Raw genomic sequence first — 17,756 nt, 5'->3', positions numbered from 1 at the left:
GTAATTAGGGTGTGCCTGGGCACACCTGGCACACCCTGTGCGCACACCTATGGCTGGCACTTTGCAGTATACATGACTAGCAGGATCCACTAATATGAGGAGTAGTTTACATTTAGAGATAAAAGCAGCACTGCTACGGTATTAGCATCATCAGAGATTTTCTTTCAGTGCATCCAATACTAATTTATATCCCTACACAGAGGGGTCCATTCTCCATGTAGAGATGAACAGGACTTTAGGAAATGTACCATCGCACAGAATAAAGAATAGAGCTGGAACCTTTCTGACCTGTCACATGTGAGATTTAGGAAACACAGACAGGACGGGAGACAATGTGCAAACAAACTCTAGTGAGACCAGCTCCATTCTTTATAACCTACTTCAGTCTCACTATGGTGAATCAGCATTTTTATGTGCCTACAGCTTACTAGAATAATACAGAATGTCATTGCCTACATGATGCCACCTCCTGGGCTCAGATCACACAAGATCCTATACTGTCCAAGGGTAAGTCAAGCCAGGTGATCATAACCATATTAGAACTGAAAGATAAATGAGAAATACATGGTTCAGTTTATTGTCCCGGTTAGAAGTACCAATGCAGTGAGCAGCAAGCCAATCAGCTCTGTCCTATAGAGTGTGCAGGTGAGCTGTCATTGCCTGTACACGTGTGACAGGTGTATTCACCAACACAATGCAATTCTTCCACTTCCGGAATCCACGCAGCTTGTGTTAGTAACTCCTTCACTGCCAAACAGGAGGAGCAAAGACACCCTTACAGTGGTAGAAAGTGTACAGTGGCCCTAGCCAGTTGATTTGAATTTATTCCAATATGTAAGGCAGTGAACACAGACATTTGTGTTTTGCTTCTAACATGTTTGTAAAAACTTTCTGTAAAGAGTGTTTATATTTTGAATCGGATGTTATGCATGGTATACTTTTTGCAAACAAGTCATATGATAGAGGCAGATATGGAAACAACGTCTCCAAGTACTGTACATACCTGGGCCAATTAACTACAGGAGCAGAGCATGTTCACTACAAAGTGAATTATCACTTCACAAGGGAACTTTCTCTTACCCTAGTGAATGTGATGAAAAATTCACTTTGCAAAAACACACTCAATCGTGTGCAAGACAAAAAACAAAAAAGTAAGACTTGATGCTAGCACACCATTGGATAACTGAAGTCAGCATAGACTTGCCTTCTTCACTAAGCCCAGTGAAACTTCCTTTGCAAAGTGAAAATTCACTAGAACAGGAATAGAGGCGAATCTGATGATGGGGACAGTGGTGTGTTTTTGTTTTGTGTTGCTCTAGGCAAGACTAAAATCGGGCTTCTCCCCCATCTAAATTTGTCCCACCCCTTCTTCCTCAAGAGTCTCTGAAGGATATGCAAGGGGTGTATGGAACACTGGGGACAGAATTTTTCAGGTTGCGGCACAACGCTGGGATTCCCCATCCTGCTCCGGGCTCTCCCAATGTGATTTTATCAGATCACATCAGGAGCAGAGCTCTGATCACATTGGGAGCGCCAGGATCAGGATGGGGAACCTCAGTTGTGTGCCGCAATCCCACTGACACCTCCCATGTTCCTTCTCCAGGAAGAACTCCCTGCCGGGGAAAAAGAATAAGTCGGACCACATCGATCCCGGACACTGATCTTCACACTGGGGCCCTCCGATCACTCATTGAACTCTGATTGCTGTGATCACTCATTGAACTTTGCACTGATCACTGTACTCTGTGCTTTATTGTTCATATTTATCATTGTGCTTCATGTAGTACTCTAGACTGTGATCATGGGAACAGAGCCATTGTGCCCTTTCTGCCTGGGGGTGGTGCCACCCCCTCCCTGAAAAATTCAGCTCACAGTAGATATGCCCCTGGATGGGAACATTAGTTCTTGTGAGAACCAGGGATTTCTTCACGTCGGGAGTGATTATTCTCACTTCCTGTCCTCGCTATGGGATAGAAAGCAAAGGGAAATTTCCAATGGGACATGGCAAATAAATGGCTTTTCATTTATTATGAAAGAATAGCTCTCTTGTGGGCGAGAAGGGATGAGCTCAGGTGGGTTTGGACATGGGTCCAACCTGCCTGAACTATCCCACCAGGAAGCTGTCACAGGTAGTGGAGGCATGCATCACCCTGCAGCTGTATGTATATGTGCTGATACAGAGTGCGGAAAATCTCTGACACTTATGACTGGCTGTGTGCAATGACAGCTTCCTGGCGGGATAGTGCAGAACAGTTTGGACTCATGATCAAGAATACCTGAGCTTACCCCTACTGGATCTGAATGCACATGTGCAAACCTGCCAGGAAGCGGTCACTTGTACAATCCAACCCTCTGCAGCCGGGGCATACTGCACCCATATATACACACATGGCCCCTTGTATACCTGCAGCTGTGCGGCAGGGAAGATTGTGTGCCATAGATGATTGGCTCATACAAGTGATGGCTTCTTAGCGGGATCACACATGGGGGTTCAGATTCTAGTCCAAACACATCTAAACTCATGACTATTGGAGAGACAGCGGCATCTGTTTGTGACTCCAAAGGGTAAGGGAAGTGGTCAATTAGTAAATAGTGTACCAGATGAATTTTTGTAACACTTTATCAATAAAGCACTTTCAAATCTAGACCAATCAGATTTGAGCATCCCCTTTTTGCAACCCTCCAAGGTCTCGCTTGTTTGTTTACTTTCTAATTAGTAAACCAGTCGATGTCAAGTCGTCACCAATGAAAGGATCACTCACTGGATATCACATTTGGGGAACATTAACTCAGATAAATAGGACGGCTGACATTGTTCTGAATAAAAACCGGATGAATAGAAATAAAGTGCAGAACTTTTTTTTAGCATTCCCCCCTGTGGCCCCTGGAGTGTGGGGCCCCTGCAACTGCCCATTATAACGTGCTCCACACTCTTCCTGGAGGAGCTCAATGGACTTTCCATGTGTCCTACAGCCATCCATCCATCCATCCCCAGAGTGGATGGCACAGGAGTCTCCCAGTCCAGGTGACACAGCACCGAATAGTGACAAGTCATTCCCAATGAGGATTAGTATAGGAGTGCGCTCGGTGTATGCGGGCGTTATGAGAACACAGGGTGTGCGGGCGGAAGGGACTTACCTGTGTCCAGGTGACAGGTGCGTGCGGGATGAGCTCCGCCGCTCCGGACTGACTCTGGATCTGCGCTCTCTCTGTCTGACAGCCCCACCCGGACTGGAGTCACGGAGCTGGAGTGTGAGCTAGGAAAACCCGGACACCGGATTACAGCAGGATCCCAGGAACGGGAAGTCAGGACTGCTCTGATCAATGATGGTAGGTGTGTAGGAAGCACTGCGAGGCATAGCACTGGCTCTGATTATAAACAATATACAGAGAGTGTAGTATATATTTACAATTACTTTAACCAAGGTTTTGGGTTACAGAAGGTCATAATGCTGACTCCTGAGCTGAGGGGGAGAGAAGACAGGGCACACAGGACCTTTTTAAAAACATTTTCTTGTTTTATTCCAGGTTTGTTATACCATAGAGACGGGTAAATGGCACAGCACAAGCACTGTGCTATCTTTCCTGCTTTAACCTCCCTGGCGGTATGATTATGTCAGGAATTATGTACCAAAAGCGGTACAATTTTTTTCATGGAAATTTGGCGTTATGTATTATAGGCCTACAATTCTTAGAAATTACTGACTTAAACCTGACCAAAACAAGAGTCTAGTAGACATCCCAAATGTGATAAATTTGAAACACATCAACATGTGAATTATAATCGAATCAATAATATTATTTTATTATTTAATATATAATATATATAATAAAATTATATTATTGATTATATTATAATTCATGCATTATATATTATATATAGATATATGTGTGTGTGCATATATATATATATATACATATATATATATATATGCATACATATATATATATATATATATATATATATGCATATATATATATACCGGTGTATATATATATATATATATATATATATATATATGCACATATATATATATATACATGCATATATATATATATATATATATATGCATGCATATATATATATATATATACACACATATATATATATATATATATATATATATATATATATATATATATATGTATATATATATATATATAATATAAAATGTGTTTTGTGCAACGTTTTGTTTTTTTTGAATTTCCCTCCCTAGTTCCGCTCCCATGCAGCATTGCTGCTGCAGGGAACGGAACTAGGAAGTGATCAGAGCGACGGAGACCGACGGAGGAGCGGCGGGACTCTCGGCTGGCGGTCACAGCAATGAGAGATCATCGCTGGATCGCCAGGATAAGGTAAGAGAACACCGCTGCGCTCTCTGCAATCCACCCCGAGCGTGACTCGGGGTTACCGCTCCTGATATGAAAAACCAACCCCGAGTCACGCTCGGGATTACCGCTAAGGAGGTTAAAGGATCAGGATATTTATTTTTTTCCCCAGAAGAAGATGACCTGACTGTATTTGAGTAAATGTAGATTATTATACATACTGTAAATGAATAAGACATCCCCGAAAAATAAGCCCTAGCGTGTTTTTTTTTAGCCATAATGAATATAGGACCCGGTCTTATTTTTGGGGAAACACGGATGTCTGCAGGCAGGGCCGCTGATAAGGCAGTACAGCCAGTCCTGTTGTACCGGGCCCGGCCCTATCAGCTTAACAGGGGGGTCAGGGCACCTCTACACTTCATTTCTGCAAAATAACAAACCGATCTTTCCAAAGCCTTGTAGGAGCAGAAATCTCAATATGATGCTTTTAACCGCTTGCCGACCGCCGCAAGTAAATTTACTGCGGAGGTCAGCCCCCGGCCAGGCAGAGTGACGTTAATTAACGTCACTAGCCTGGGAGGGTCTGGGGAGCGAGCGCGCGCCCACGGAGGCGCGCCCCCGCTCCCGCGCGGTCACGGGCAACCCCGCGCGTGTGACCGGGGGACCCGATGTCCGCCGGTCACTCGGCGAACGTCGGGGGAGAGGGAGAAAGTCAGGCGGCTTGTGTAAACAAGCTGCCTGTCATTCTCCTCGGTGTAAAAACACTGATCATACGGTTCTACTATGTAAAACCGTTGATCAGTGTCCTTACACCTCAAGCCACAGCCAATCACAGTAAGAATCACGCCCCTAGGGACACACACAGCCCCTCCCTCTCAAATAAAGTTGACCCCATCACTACCAGTGTATTTTTACAGTAACAGTGCATATGTATAGCACTGATTACTGTAGAAATGTCACTGGTAACCCCAAAAGTGTCAAAAATGTCAGTCAAGGGTCCGATCTGTCCGCCACAATGTCGCAGTACCGCAAAAAAAATCGCAGATCGCCGCCATTACGCGTTAAAAAAAAAACAACAAAAATGACAAAAATCTTTCCCTTTGTTAGTAAACGCGATAACTTTTGCGCAAACCAATAAAAATACGCTTTTTGCGTTTTTTTTTTACCAAACATATGTAGCATAAAACAAATTGGCCGAAAATGTTAAAAAATTTAGATTTTTACATTTTTTTTGGGGAATTTCATATAAAAAAATGTGAAAAATATTGTTATTTTTGCAAAATTTACGCTCTTTTTTTGTTTTTAGCGCAAAAAGTAAAAAGCGCACAGGTGATCAAATACCACCAAAAGAAAGCTCTGTGTGTGGGAAAAAAAGGACGTCAAATTCCTTTAGGTACAGCGTCGCACGACCACGCAATTGTCCGTTAAAGTCATGCAGTGCCGAATCGCAAAATACCCCCTGGTCGTTAGCAGCCAAATCCTCCGGGGCTTAAGTGGTTAAAGCTAGAGGAGAGATTTGGGGTCTAATAGATCCCAGATCTCTCCTTATAGAGGACCTGTCATGTCTCATTCTATTACATGTTCAAAGCCGGGACAGGAGAGAGGCCAAGAGTGGGGTCAAGGGCGGGTCAAAGGGGCCCCAAAAGGTAGGCTGTTTGGGGCCCCATGATTTTTAACAGCAGCCCTGTCTGCAGGTAGCCAGTAGGGATGGGCTCTGTGTTCCACTCGAACATCAGCTGTTCGAGTGTTTGCAGAACACACAAACAAATGGGGCGCTTGGCAGGAAGTTCGCCCGCTGATGAGCGCCCCATAATGCACTGCGCTGTTGCAATGCATTGATTGCTGATGATTGGCCAAAGCATGCACCTGATCTGTATGCTTTGGCCAATCACAGCACAATATACTGTGAGAGCCATGATTGGCCAAAAGTGCTTACATAGCAGCCGTGTATAGTGTGTGACAATAGAGATTAGGCATGTAGTTAGTGGATAGTGAGTTTAGTAAGTTTAGTGCAGTCAGTGTAGTATATGGAAATGCCCCACTTTTAAAATGTATGGATATGTTGTAGTCCTGGGTCCCCTCTCACTGCTCCCCATGTTCGGTGTCCCCGTCACTTACTGTATGGTTCATGAGCAGTGCCATGTCAAGCTGACCAAGATTTCCCATAAAAGCCAATGTTAGACAGGGAGCAGTGCGATGTCAAGCTGACTAAGATTTCCCATAGACGCCAATGAGTACGGAAAGCTGAAAATTGGTCTGGGCAGGAAGGGGGTGAAAGTGCCCTGTATTTAAGTGGTTAAGGGAAACCCTATGACAGAATGGGGTCCCTCTCCAAAATCTATACCAGGCCCTTTGGGTCTGGTATAGATTTTAAGAGGAACTCCACGCAAAAAAAAAAAAAAACAGACCCTTATCCAAGCATGCAGCCTTGCTTGGATAACTCATTCACAAAAAAAGTGTAAAAAAGTAAAAACCACAGGAAACTGTTTTTGACAAGTCCTTTATTAAAAAGAAGAAGAAAAAGAAAAAGAGTGTCCCTTGGTGTAAATCCATCAATCCATCGTCAATCACAACGCCCGCCAAACCCGAACAAAAAAGAAAAAATTTAAAATTTGTTGCCTCTTAAGAGGCACCCGCCGCATGCCTGATCTTCAGCTTTGATAACGGAAAATTGAATACTCACCTTTCCGTAATTTTCCTTTCCTGGTGCCTATCCATGGCAGCATTCATATGGTGGTTGCTCCGCCCTCAACCAACCCACAGGACCTCCTTAACTCTATAAAAGTAAGAACTGCCCCCCCCTACGCCATTCTTGTAACTAGACTCAAAAATGCAGATTACGTAAAGGGAGGGCGTATGCTGCCATGGATAGGCACCAGGAAAGGAAAATTACGGAAAGGTGAGTATTAAATTTTCCGTTTTCCTGGTGCCTCCATGGCAGCATACATATGGTAAATAACTCGCTCATAGGGAGGGATACTGCACAGAAATATAGTTTATTAGGATTCACAAAACCGCCAATTGCAGCGCTTTCTTCCCAAAATCACGGGAAGTTAGAGCAGCTGGATCCAGGCTATAATGGACCATGAAGGTATTAAATGAGGACCAACTGGCTGCACGACAAATTGTTTCTGGAGAGACATGTGCTAGAGCTGCCCAAGAAGAGGCTATCCCCCGCGTAGAGTGAGCATTGATTGCTTTAGGCACTGGAAGCCCGCTAGCCCGATAAGCCCTTTGAATCAGACGTACGATCCAGCTTGCGATAGTTCTTTTTGATGCTGCCAAGCCCTTTCTACCTCCGTTTGGAATGATAAATAGGCGTTGCTCCCTATGAAAAGATTGCGTTAAATCAATGTACCGACCTAGAGTTCTTGCAACGTCCAGTTCATGCAACTTTGATGTAGCTGGATCTTCCTCAAAGGTTGGGAGAACCCATTCCTGATTAAAGTGGTAGGTAGTTGGCACTTTAGGTATGAATTGATGGATTGGTCGTAGGACGACCCTATCTTGGAAGATCGTAATATATGGATCTTGAGCACCCAAGGCTTGAATTTCAGAAACCCTACGGCCTGAAGTGACAGCTACGAGGAAAACTGCTTTAAGAGTAACATACTCCATAGAACAGTCCTCAGTAGGAGCAAATGGCGGTGCTGCTAGAGTATCCAGCACCAAGGGTAAATCCCACTTCGGGTACAATGTTTTCCTAGGTGGTCTTAACCTTAGTACTGCCTTCATAAACCGCTCTATCAAAGGATATCAAAAAGACTTCTGGCCTTCCTGTGTCGAGGTAGCAGCCTTCTGTTTCCCCATCTTCAGGAAGGTAGCCTGGGAGCCCTTCCAACCTCTTCTGTATTCTCTCCCTGGACGGTATGTTCTGGCTTCTCTGGCTTTTTGCTGGAAAACCACCCTCGCTGCAAATTTCTTCCTTTTATTCCTGTCCTGAGGAATCAGACCGCTCTTGCCCCCTGTGACTCTGGTAATGGCTGTATCCAGCTTTTCGCCAAATAGGGCTTTCCCATCGTAGGGTATGCGGCACCACGTCTGCTTGGAGGAGGGATCAGCGGCCCATGGTTTTAGCCAAAGTGCTCTTCTTGCCGTGACTGAATATAGCATGGCTCTGGCGGAACATTTCAGAGTGTCAATGGCCGCTTCTGCCACGAAATCTGATGCCAATTTTAACTCATCCAGAGCCTTCACAATCTGGTCTGTGTCTAAGCCTTGCTTGAGGGTCGATTCTATATTGTCAGTCCAAGCACGCGCTGCTCTGGATACTGAGGTTAAAGCCACTGCCGGCCTGCAAGCCCCCCCGGCCGCCTGATACGCCTTCTTTAGATCAGCATCGATTCTTCGATCTAAGACATCTCTAAAGGAGACTGCGTCTTCTAAGGGTAAAGTTGTGTTCCTGGCAAATCTCATGACTGATGCGTCCACTGACGGCATGCCATCAAATAGTTGGGCATCAGAATCCGCCAGAGGGTATAATTTACTAAAGCGGTTAAAGGCGATCGGTCTCCTATCCACCTTCCGCCATTCATCTGTCACCAGATCCCTTATCTCCTCCATAAGTGGGAAGGTAGGAGGTTTTTTCTTGAGGTGGGGAAAGTATTTCCTGGACTTGGCAGGGGGCTCAGGTGACTCTTCCCATTCAATTGCGTTCTTGACCGCTACCACGAAGGGGCTGATCAACCCAAAACCAAAGGTAGACACATTCTCCTCCGCTGTGTCCCCTTCGTCTTCTGAGCTGGAGCCGGAACCTGCCAACTGGACTGGAGTCTCAAGGGATCCCCCACTTGTGGTCGGGGCCATCAACTCCTGGGACAAGTTCAGTTCTCGAATTGAGTCCTTAATCAGCTTCTTCATTGTATCAATGGACTCTTGCTTTTCTTTTTCCCGATCCCCCGTGGCTTCTAAAAAGCATGTTTCGCAGACCAGTTTTCCCGGCAGAGCTTGTCCGCCACAGACCCAGCATGCTTTGTCCCCAGGCCGGATGGAACTGCGTTGTCTGTCAGATCGATGGGGTGATCTGCGAGACTTGTGTGATGTGCGAGGGGTAGACGAGTGATATTGGTCATGTCTTGAGCGGCTGTGGCCTCTGGACCTCCTCGCCGGTGAGTCCCTGCAGGATGATCGGCGTTGCGGGCTGCAATGAAACATAGGAAATTTTGATGTTTTATACGCCCGATGCTCTTTTTTAAATTTTTTTAAACTTACCTGAATGGTGCAGCCCTTACCTAGCGGAATGTTGAGGATCTTTTTGTGCCACTGGACTACGGGAGATGGCTGGGATAAGAGAGACACAAAGGGTAAGAAGAAAAGAAAAAGTAAATGGAAAGGTCCCAACCTAATAGTCCCCTTTTTTATTATAAATAAATATATATTTCCAAGAAGAGGAGAGAAAAAGAAAAAGAAGCTGCAATACCTCTGGCTTCCATCGGGAGGCAGCAGCACAGGCAGACTTGAAAGCTTCTCCTCAGCAGCAAGGGAGATGTTATGCTTCTGACATCTGCCCTCAGAATGAGAGAGGCTGGCCATATAAATACATGTACTCCAATGGGAGTACCAAGATGGCCGCCGATGGCTTCATCTGCCTACTGGGCATGTGCAGGTGATGTCATAGGGCGGCGCCATCGCCCGCCCCCAGAACAGTAAAACAGAGGTTAAGTGGCAGGCGCGAAGCGCCCCAGGGGCTCCAGAGGGGCTTACTAGCAATCCTGCACCCCAGCGCCCACATGAGGACAGACTGTAAGTAGGACAGGCTAAATTTAATGCAGGAAGCATCAATGTTACCGGGGCAGCCCCCAAACCAGAGGGGGGGGGGTTCCCGGGAGGAGCATGTCTGAACTAGACTCCTTACCTGGAAAAAGATCCACAGAAAAACAGGCTCCCAGCCTTGTTGGCGCCTTTAGCAGCCTAAGACCTGGGACTCCATCCTACAGGGGAGCATGACCCTGTAATGGTAACACCATGTGAAGGTGCAGTAAGGGCTGATCGTGACCCTGCAGGCTTGAGGACAGAAAAAAGAATGGCGTAGGGGGGGGGCAGTTCTTACTTTTATAGAGTTAAGGAGGTCCTGTGGGTTGGTTGAGGGCGGAGCAACCACCATATGTATGCTGCCATGGAGGCACCAGGAAAGTTCTTTTATAGGCAAGGGGCGGGGCCACCCAGCTACTTCACCCAGTGGCACCGCCCTTTCTGACGGCACATGACGTCAGAAGGGGACAGTGCCACCGGGTGATGTAGCCAGGTGGCCCCGCCCCTTGCCTATAAAAGAACTGTCAAAGCTGAAGATCGGACATACATCAGGTAGCCTCTTAGGAAGCAAAGCCTTTTTAATTTTTTCTATTTTTCGGGTCCTGCGGGTGTTGTGATTGAGGATGGCTTTATATCGAGGGACAATTTTTTTCTTTTTTAAAAAGGACTTGTTAAAAACGGTTTCCTGTGGTTTTCACTTTTTTACACTTTTTTGGTAAATGGGTACGGGTACAATGTACCCGATACCCAATCACATAGGGTGGGCTTCCAGATTCCGATAAGCCCCCCACCCGCAGACCCCGACAACCACAGCCCAGGGTTGTCGGGAAGAGGCCCTTGTCCCCGTCAACATGGGGACAAGGTGCTTTCGGGTGGGGGCAGAGCTCCCACCCCCCCATGTTGAGGGCATGTGGCCTGGTATGGTTCAGGAGGGGGAGCGCTCGCTCGTCCCCCCTCTTTCCTGACCTTTGGGGGGGGGCCCACGCCATTTTTTTTAAAATTAGGGCATGGGGTTTCCCTTAAAATCCATACCAGACTGGAAGGGTCCGGTATTGACTGGGGGGGGGGGGGCTACGCCATTTTTTTTTTCATTATTTCTATCTGTATTTCTGGGACCCCTCAAAACATTACAGACGTGAGCAAGTTTAAATTACATTTTTAAATGTCAGTATTGGTGCAGCAGGCTCCATACATCATACAGATGCGCCACTTTACAGGCACATTAAGGGGACCCCTCAGGCACAATATCTGAAGGAATTTTTCATTTGTATTGTTTCGCTTTAAGCATCATTAAAATCACTGCTCCTGTAAAAACGATTGTTTTAAAAAAAAATTTTTTTTGCATTGATACATGTCCCCCAGGGCAGTACCCTGGTCCCCATACACTTTTTATGGCAATAACTTGAATATAAGCCTTTAAAATTAGAGGACTTTCGATTTTTCATGTTCATGTCCCATAGACTTTATTATCGTTTGCATGTTCGCTAGAACTTTTTCCCCATTCGAGATGTTCTGGTTGCGAACCGAACAGGTGGGTGCCTGGCCCATTCCTGGTTGCCAGACAACTGGTCATGTCACAGATCAATTATTATTTTCAATCGATTGCTTCTGATAGGTTGCATTTTCAGTCAATACAGTATGTGTTGCATCATTCAATATTTTAATTGACGATGGCAGGGTTATGGATATGGGGGGAATAAAGGGGTCCAACACCCAACCCCCCCCCCCCTCCAGAGGATTAGCTGCTGTGCTGGACACCTGAAGCAGGAGCTGCTCCTGCCACCTATCAGTTCAGAGTGGGGGAGGCTGCACTTCCCCAGCTCCAGTCACATGACCCAGATAAAGGAGGACTTCCCTTATTCTAAACTCCCCTGGTTTGGTAAGCGTGTACTGCAGGAGGAAAGCTGTGCGGTGAATGGAGAGCTTTATTGGGGGACCTGTACTGCGGGAGGAGCACGGTTTCCAACTGTCTATGAATTTACGAACAATCTGTAAAAATCAGCTAAGTTTTACACTGTCCATAAATGTCCGTTACAGATGGTGACTGACTGTAAAAAACATAGCCACATGCCGGTGTTGGAACTGAACATGCACAGTTCTGAAGCTGGCCGGGCTAACTGGTTTGGGTGGGTGGTGGGCAGGCAGGAGACGTCGTGGTGCCTTTTTACAAATTTTAGGAGGGGGAGCTAGGGAGGGGGATAGGATTAGAGTCCTGAATTAAGGATCAAGAATCAGAGGACTGTGGTATGTCTAAGCCTGGCCTGAGTGCCCCCACTGCCCTGCACCCCGTGATGTCTTACAGAGGAGGCAGGTCAGTGTCAGCTCCAGCCAGGCCACACAAAGTCTGTGGGGGGGGCACTAATGTAAGGGGGGACAGTGATATTATTTTAGTAACCCCCCCTTACCTTAGTGCATTCACTCTGCAGAAGGTGGTCTGTGGTCACCAGAGTCCCGCTCCCCCACATCAGAGTTCCCAGCAGCATTCCACCTAAATCATAGCCCTCAGAGTTTCCCTTTTCCTCAATGTATGCTGGATTCCCCCTTACAGTGCAAGAGCAAGGGGGGACTCTGCGGGTCCTGATGTAAAGGGGAACTCTGATGTAAAGGGCAATGTTGCAGACCCTGATGTAAGATGGAACTCTGATGTAAAGGGGAATGTTGTAGACTCTGTTGTATGGGGAGGGGGGGGGGCTCTGGTGATCAGAAACCACCTTACATCAGAGTTCCTTTTACAACAGAGTTTGCAGAATTTCCCCTTACATCATGACTTGCAGTGTTGCCTTTTACATCAGAGTTCCCCCTTGCTCTATAAGGAGAAATCCTGCAGACTGATGTAAGGAGGAATCCTTCGGACTCTGATGTAAGGGGGAACACTGTGGACTGTGAAGTAAAAGGGAGCTCTGTGGACTCTTGTGTGTGTGTGCGTGTGTGGGGGGGGGGGGCTCTGGTAAACAGAGACCCCCTCACATCAGAGTCCACAGAGTCCCCCTTACATCAAAGTACACAGTGTTCCCTTTTTCATCAGAGTCTCCAGAGTTCCATCTTGCACTGTAAAGGGGAACCCTACAGACTGATGTAAGGGGAGCTCTGTGCTGGGATATATTACCCTAACCTTCATGTAAAAAGAAATATATTTTTTGCCTTTTTTTTTTTTACCTTAAGCACATTGCTAATCATACTAGCTACACATTTGTAGCTTAAATATTGATATTTGCACTGAAAACTGACAATTTGAACTGTCAGTAAAATTTGGCTCTGTCAGTAAAATGTTTTTTGTGTCCCGTCAGTAAACAATTGGCTCTATCAATCTGCCCTGTGAGGAAGAGAGAGCCACTGCTCTCATGAACATCACTGAATTAATTAGGAACTGCCGGTTTACCTTAGTTGAGATAGCGGCACCAGCACCCAATAGCTGATTGAAAAATTGGCTCAGGTGAGGAAACCGCTGCATTCCTCTTTAAGCTAAAAAACCTTGAGGCTTAAAATCCACTTTAAGATGATTATTCCTTATTTAGGAACAGTGGGCAGAGCTATGCAAACCATTCATTTACATCTCATTAGCCATATGCACATCCAGAACCGCTGGTTTATAGTGGAAATATAGACTTAATACTGTAGTACGCTTTACCATTAAAACATAAGGATGATCATCATCATCATTAGCAGTAAAATATATATTTACAGTGGTTAAAAAAGGTATTGAAAGCATCACAATTTTTCTAGGGAAATATATTTCTAAAGGTGCGATTGACATGAAATTTTCACCACATGTCGGTAACAACCATACAATCCATACATACAAAGAAACCAAAACAAATAACTTCAGAAATTAAGTTTTGTGTAATCAAATGGAATGGCACAGGGACAAAGTATTAAACACATGAAGAAAGGGAGGTGCAAAAAGGAAAGGAATGGGAAGCCAAGACACCAGCTGAAATCTATCAGTAATTAGAAAGCAATCCTGCCCTTTCCAGTGCAAATTATTATCAACTGGTTCAGTCTCAACTGATGGCCTATAAAAAGATGTCTCATTACCAAGGTGTCACACAAGAAATATCCCATGATGGATAAAAGCCAAGAGCTCGCTCAAGACCGTCACAACCTTATTGTTGCAAAACATACTGATGGAATTGGTTACAGAAGGATTTCTAAACTTCTGAATGTTTCAATGAGCACTGTTGGGACCATAATCCAGAAGTGGAAAGAACATCATTTCACCATAAACCGGCCACGACAAGGTGGTCCTCGCACGATTTTTGACAGAGGAGTGAAACATATTAAAAGAAGAGTTGTCAAAGAGCCAATAACCACGTGTGGAGAGCTTCAGAAATTGTAATTAGCAGGTACAATTGTTTCAAAGAAAACAATAAGCAATGCACTCATCCGCCATGGCCTGTATGTACTCTCACCACACAAAACTCCATTACTAAAGAAAAAGCATGTTGAAGCTTGTTTAAAGTTTGCTGCACAACATTTAGAAAAGCCTGTGAAATACTGGGAGAATATAGTATGGTGTGTGTGTGTCATAATACACACCATGTTTGGAGGTCAAATGGCACTGGTCATCACCCCAAAAACACCAAACCAACAAGTTTGGAGGTGGGAACGTCATGGCACGGGGCTGTTTTTCCAACATTCAGTACTGGCAAATTTCATATCATTGAAGGAAGGATGAAGTGAAAAATGATGTACCAAGACATGGGGTAGTATCCAGGATCACCCTTATTTATAAATAATCTTAAAACTATAAATAAATAAATGACACCACACCTTTCTTTGTTGGAATAAAATTTTTATTGGCCGCGGCCATTTATTATTTGCATTAAAATATAAATAAATAAATATTTAAAATATAACAATATATTAAACACTGTAAGCCACCCGATCACCACGATCCGGGTGCTATTAAATGACACATCGTCAAAAACTTTATCCACACCAAAGTTTGAAACATAGAAAACATATTGTCCCCCTTTGCATAAAACAAAGGTGACCCTCAAATAATAAATTTAGCCGCGACAGCCAGGGGAGGGGGGGAGGGGAAAGCTGATGTCTTCTTCTTTGTCTTCTTAGCGATGACTGAGAGAAACGGCGGCAATGAGCCCCTTAAATAGCCCTGTCCAGAACCAGAGCCGGCCGGCTTATGGCTCTTGGGGGGGGCCAATTTTTGAGTGGGAAGGTGCAGAGGACCAAAAATCTCCCCAGATACAGGGAGAGCTTTGGGCGGGAAAACCCCGCAGTTTAAAATTCTCCCTAGCTATAGGCACAGAAATGAGCGGGAAAACAGGCTCAGGAGAACCAGGTCAAAAGTTCAAATGACCCCTGTGACTTAGGCCTACCTCAGCCAATACCTAACTCCTACCTACACTATCTTGCCCTGTTAACTACCCCATGGGGAAAATGGGGGCATGAAATATGCCCATTTTCCTTACATTCTTGATAAATATCTGCTGCCATCTACCAGGATGATGATGAAGATGAAACGAGGGTGGGCATTTTAGCATGACAATGATCCCAAACACAAAGCCAAGGAAACTCTCAATTGGTTTCAAAGAAAGAAAACAAAGCTGCTAGAATGACCCAGCCAATCACCTGACTTGAATCCAATAGAAAATCTATGAAAAGAACTAAAGATCAGAGTTTAATGAAGAGGCCCACTGAAACTTCAAGATTTGAAGACTGACTGTGTGGAAGAATGGGCCAAAATCACACCTGGGTAATGCATGCGGCTAGTTTCTCCCTACAGGAGGTGTCTTGAAGCTGTCATTACCAACAAAGGATTTTGTATGAAATATTAAATAGATTTCAGTTAGCGTGTTCAATACTTTTTCCCTGTGGCATTCCATTTTATTATACATAACTTAATTTTTAACCTTATAATTGGTTTCTTTGTATGCATGGAGTGCATGGGCTGTTACCGATATGTGGTGATGTCTGTCATGTGACATGGGATCATATCATGTCAATAGCACCTTTAGAAATATATTTACCTAGAAAAAAGTTGATGTGTTAATTACTTATTATATATATATATATAAAAAGGTTCATCCTAATAAAAGGCAGATTCCACTGACCAAGGTAACCACAGTGTTTGTAAATGTCAGCCTTTGCAGTTCCTGGGCCCCATCAGTTCAGCAGGGGGGCCCATGTAGCTGGGGGAATTGGATCATGGACAGGACAGTGAGATGGAAAACTTCTGGAACCAATCCCCTGTAGTCCCCCCTCCTCCACCCTCCACAGCACCTGAAAGCCATCGGGAGGAAAGGAGGTTTTCCCTCCTCTCCCTCCTGCCCTTAATTCCCTCCTCTCCTTCCCTTATGTTGTGTTTGTGTCTGCTAATAATCATTTTAGTGTATTTTTGTCAAAATACATTTTTATGTGGGGGGTGGGGTAGCTGTACGGGGCCCGTGATTTCCAACAGCAGCCCTGATAATGGTCATTCTGCCCCATGCACTGAACATATTGTCATTACTATTTATGCCATGATACCATCTCCAGCTTGGTGCCTGCTCAGGTTTGTCATGCCACGGTCAGGTCAGGCAGGGTCAAATGCCTATCCATCAGGATGGAGGTATATTTAATGTTTCTCATAAGTACATATGCTCTTTAAAGGGAATCTGTCATCAAGGAAAGAGCCAGGAACACAAACACGGCTTGACCCAGAAAATAGCCAATACTTTTTTGTATAGGGTAACACATGGTCATTCTGCCTCATGCACTGAATATATCGCCATTACTATATATGCCATGATACCGTCTCCAGCTTTGTGCCTGCTCAGGTTTGTCATGCCATGGTCAGATCAGGTAGGGTCAAATGCCTATCCATCAGGATGGAGGTATATTCAATGTTTCTCATAAAATGCAGTCCGAGAAGCAGCATGTGGGGGAGAGGTGTGCCCAGCGCCTATCTATGTTTCAGCTTTGCCTGACAGATCAACCTATACACTGTTATTTCAGGTAGACTGGTGGCCCCATCACATCAAGTGCATGGAAGGAAAATAAACATCTTTTAGGCTCCTTTGGTTGTTTTGCCCAATATGGCCGACTTTAAGCTTATTTTATTTGACTAAAAGCAGTATGTAATGTGAGGTTACTCACAGCAACCAATCATATTTCTTCGTAAGCTAAATAAATTTGTATATTCTTATAATTCTAATAGATTGCTACACTTTCCTCATTATGTTTACTTTCCCTTATTGAATGACCTTCCCTCCAGCAATTGGCTGAACTATTTTTGCACTTACCCTCTACATACATTTTTATTGGCAAAGTCTGTGCCATTATTCAGCTCAGATGAGGAATCAGGTTGCTGTCATTGGTTTGCATTGAGACTTGTTCTAGAAGGATTTATATGGTGAAAAATTGCTGTGAAAGCTGAGTTACAATGTTTGCTTCCTATCTGGCTAGCACAGGTTGTGCTGCTAGATGTGACGGAGAGACAATTGCGAGAGCCTTGCTCTATGGAAGATAATATGGTAGGAGGTGGAGGTCACAGACAGACAAAAGAGGGAAGGCTGAAGAGTGTAAAATGATAAAAAGCAGGGACAAGTCTGTGCCAAAACATGGAATGGAAGAAGTACCATGTATACAGAGTGAATATGAATATATATATATATATATATATATATATATATATATATATATATATGTATATATATTTATATATATATATATAC

The 17,756-nt window shown here is 44.6% G+C and overlaps 2 protein-coding genes across 2 annotated transcripts in view; one reads left to right on the top strand and one right to left on the bottom strand.

The window, feature by feature from the left end:
* LOC309560922 (synaptotagmin-like protein 2) overlaps positions 1-3,203 on the bottom strand; it is a 218,634-nt gene extending 215,431 nt beyond the window's left edge. The window contains exon 1 of the mRNA XM_082264612.1: positions 3,139-3,203. The gene's annotated coding sequence lies outside the window, so the exon portion shown is untranslated. The remainder of the gene's footprint in view (positions 1-3,138) is intronic.
* A 6,402-nt stretch (positions 3,204-9,605) lies between these two features.
* The window catches only part of VSIG1 (V-set and immunoglobulin domain containing 1), a gene marked incomplete at both ends in the record, with an annotated part of 159,258 nt that continues 151,107 nt past the window's right edge, over positions 9,606-17,756 (top strand). Inside the window, one exon of the mRNA XM_082264180.1 lies at positions 9,606-9,632. Within this exon, the coding sequence (XP_082120306.1) occupies positions 9,606-9,632 (27 nt within the window). The remainder of the gene's footprint in view (positions 9,633-17,756) is intronic.

Source organism: Pelophylax lessonae, assembly GCF_965119305.1.
Source record: "Pelophylax lessonae genome assembly, chromosome: 7".
Taxonomy (NCBI): Eukaryota; Metazoa; Chordata; class Amphibia; order Anura; family Ranidae; genus Pelophylax; species Pelophylax lessonae.
The sequence above is the reverse complement of the archived record's forward strand: the minus strand, read 5'-3'. Positions and strand labels throughout refer to the sequence as shown.